Here is a 2,683-nt window from a genome sequence, read left to right as displayed (position 1 = left end):
TCGAAAAGCTAAAACAAGCATATCTATGTGTTGGATGTGTGTTGTCTTTTAAAATTTTAGTAAGCCGATGTGCGCCAAATTAATAATCTAGCTACCAGAGTTCTATTAATAGTACGCGTGATTGGTTGAGTGGCTCCTGTGGGTCGACCTCCCACGCACCTGGCTCGTTAGCGAAGGCTGTTCGCTCCGTCTCTATGGGTGCGTTTGGTTGTCTACATTTACGCGTGCTTGCATCGTGGAATGCAGCTAGCTATTGTTTGGTTGCTGTGAGCCAGGCTATACGCGTGCGAGCTCTGTGTTTGGTTGCATGTATGCAGATTTGGATTCAGGCACACACGATCCTTAAAACACCATGGATCAGGCTCACTAGATACGAGCAAATTGGTCGTATCTCCAGAGCCAGACTTCAGTGATCCTAGCTCACATAGCCAGGTTGGCGAGAGAAACCAACCAAACAGACCCTATATGTGCAGACGGGTGGTGGAATATAGGCTTAGCATGTACGTACATATGCAGGCCGATATTTTTGTATACAAACAATCAATCACAATCTCGTATCCGATCAAAGCATGTGAAGAGGCTGGTTGCTTTACAACCAATCACATAAAATCTACTTCGGCTGGACTTGAGTCTGGCAGCCTACTATGGACATATTTGAAAAAAATAAATCAGTGCCCCTACAAAATGGAGGCCATGTGCTGTCGCGACGCCTGCACGCCCATAGGCTCGGGCCTGACGCAGTCTCGAATGTCATCTACTCATCTTCCTTAACTTTGCATTAGAGTAGACGAGAGTAGCTAAGGCTATCTGTAGTGCTGTTAGAGATAACAATTTAATCTACGAACTCAAAACCTAATGGGTATCCAACCCGACGGGTGCGGGTGCGCACTACAGTAAACGCAGAAACGTCCGACGGCCAAAGCCGTCGGACATAAGGAATAAACCGTCGGAAATAGATTATTTCCGACGGTCAAGCCTTATCTCCGACGGCTTTAAGCCGTCGGAGATAACTCGTCGGAAATAGTGCTATGTCCGACGGCAGCCGTCGGACATAAGTTATCTCCGACGGCTGCCTATGCCCGTCGGAGATAACAAATCCCAACCGTTTTACCGGTCGGGATGTGGGTCCCACTGAATTAAGTCCGACGGCTCCCGCTAGGCCGTCGGAGATAAGCATTGCTTATGTCCGACGGTAGTTAATGCCGTCGGAAATAACAAAAGAGTTATGTCCGACGGCTACCATTAAGCCGTCGGACATAACAAATTACAGAATTTACACAAAATTCTGTTTTTTAAAAAATCTGACATTTACAAAACAAAAACAGATTCATGCACATATACAAATTCACATTCACAATCACAAATACACACATTCTAATAAGTATTCACAATCACAAATAGTCTCACATAAATATTAACATTCACAAATTTAACATCAACATATAGGTTCGACGGTTGTTGCAAACTGAAATTGTGTCTCACAAACAAGTGTTGCAAAGTGTTTCATAAAAAAACATCACGACACATCAATCATATCCATCGTCTGGATGGTTCGAGTAGCCACCTCCTCCGGCTGGACTCTGCGTGTTGAAAATGGTGTTCACCCACGAATTTGTTGTGTCGTCCTGACCAGACCCATCTCCAGGTGCGGCAACTGAAGCGGGTGGTGTCTGAAATCCCTATAACACAAGCACATGAAATAGTAACCACTCAGTTGTTCATTTAAACACATAAGACATTTATGAACATGTCACACACGCATATGTGTACATACCATAGGGAATTGTGACGGAGGCGGAGGCGGAGGTGGAGGCGCCAACATTGGCATTGGCAGTGCAAAGTCCGGAGGCGGCATCCCATATGTCGGCATCGGGACGCCCGCTTGTTGGGCTAGTTGCTACAAATTATATACAAGTCATTGTTGAACAAACAAGATACACATCAAGTGTTTTGCAAAATAAGCTACAAAATGTTACTTCAACTTACCGAGAGAAGAGCTTGATTTTGGGCCTGGAGGCTTGCATAATACTCGTCCCTCTTCTTCTGGTACTCGGCTTGTTGTCTCTGGTATTCAGATTGTTGCCTCTGGTACTCCAATTGTTCCCTCAAGACTGATTGATGGTACTCTGCCTGTTGACGCAACACTGCAAGCTCTATCTCATGGGCTGCTGATCGTGAACGGGACGACTGTGAAGACGACGATGTGGATTGTCGTCCACGGCGTCTCAGCTCTCTGGAATCAATCGTAGAATCAAAAATACCCAACCTACAAGAGTGAACCATGCACTTAGTATAGTAACTCATGGCTCAGTTGAATCGCAAGCATATGATGACAATTTTGAAAACCAAATCAAATAATCTCACCGTCCATGGGCTTGTCCTCCTGCGCTAGCATAGGCTGCCTGAGGGTCGATTGGCTGGCTCCTCCAATCGTACTCCTCCCCATGGCGTTGAACCATCTCCTGCCCATACGAAGCCTGGAGGCAAACAATATCAAATATAAGTGCATAACCCCTATGCCCTTGCAAACAATATCAACACACATAATAGAGTAACAATATCAACTCACTAGACGGTCGGTGGCCGTCTGAGTGCATAACACATCAGGATTCTGAGGATCAGAACCCCTATGCCCTTGCATATACACCTCCACATCCGTGGGCGTACGGCCGGATTTGACTTC

The 2,683-nt window shown here is 45.8% G+C and overlaps 1 protein-coding gene across 1 annotated transcript; it reads right to left on the bottom strand.

Moving 5' to 3' along the window:
* Nucleotides 1–1,348: 1,348 nt before the first annotated feature.
* LOC118476130 (LOB domain-containing protein 13-like) lies at nucleotides 1,349–1,891 on the bottom strand. The gene is made up of 2 exons (XM_035964259.1): nucleotides 1,775–1,891; nucleotides 1,349–1,679 (listed from the first exon to the last, which is right to left on the bottom strand). The coding sequence occupies exons 1-2, from the start codon at nucleotides 1,868–1,870 to the stop codon at nucleotides 1,527–1,529; spliced, it is 249 nt and encodes an 82-aa protein (XP_035820152.1). The 5' UTR covers nucleotides 1,871–1,891; the 3' UTR covers nucleotides 1,349–1,526.
* Nucleotides 1,892–2,683: the final 792 nt, after the last annotated feature.

The sequence above is a fragment of the Zea mays genome, chromosome 1, assembly GCF_902167145.1.
Source record: "Zea mays cultivar B73 chromosome 1, Zm-B73-REFERENCE-NAM-5.0, whole genome shotgun sequence".
Classification (NCBI taxonomy): Eukaryota; Viridiplantae; Streptophyta; class Magnoliopsida; order Poales; family Poaceae; genus Zea; species Zea mays.
This window is presented reverse-complemented; position numbering and strand designations above follow the sequence as displayed.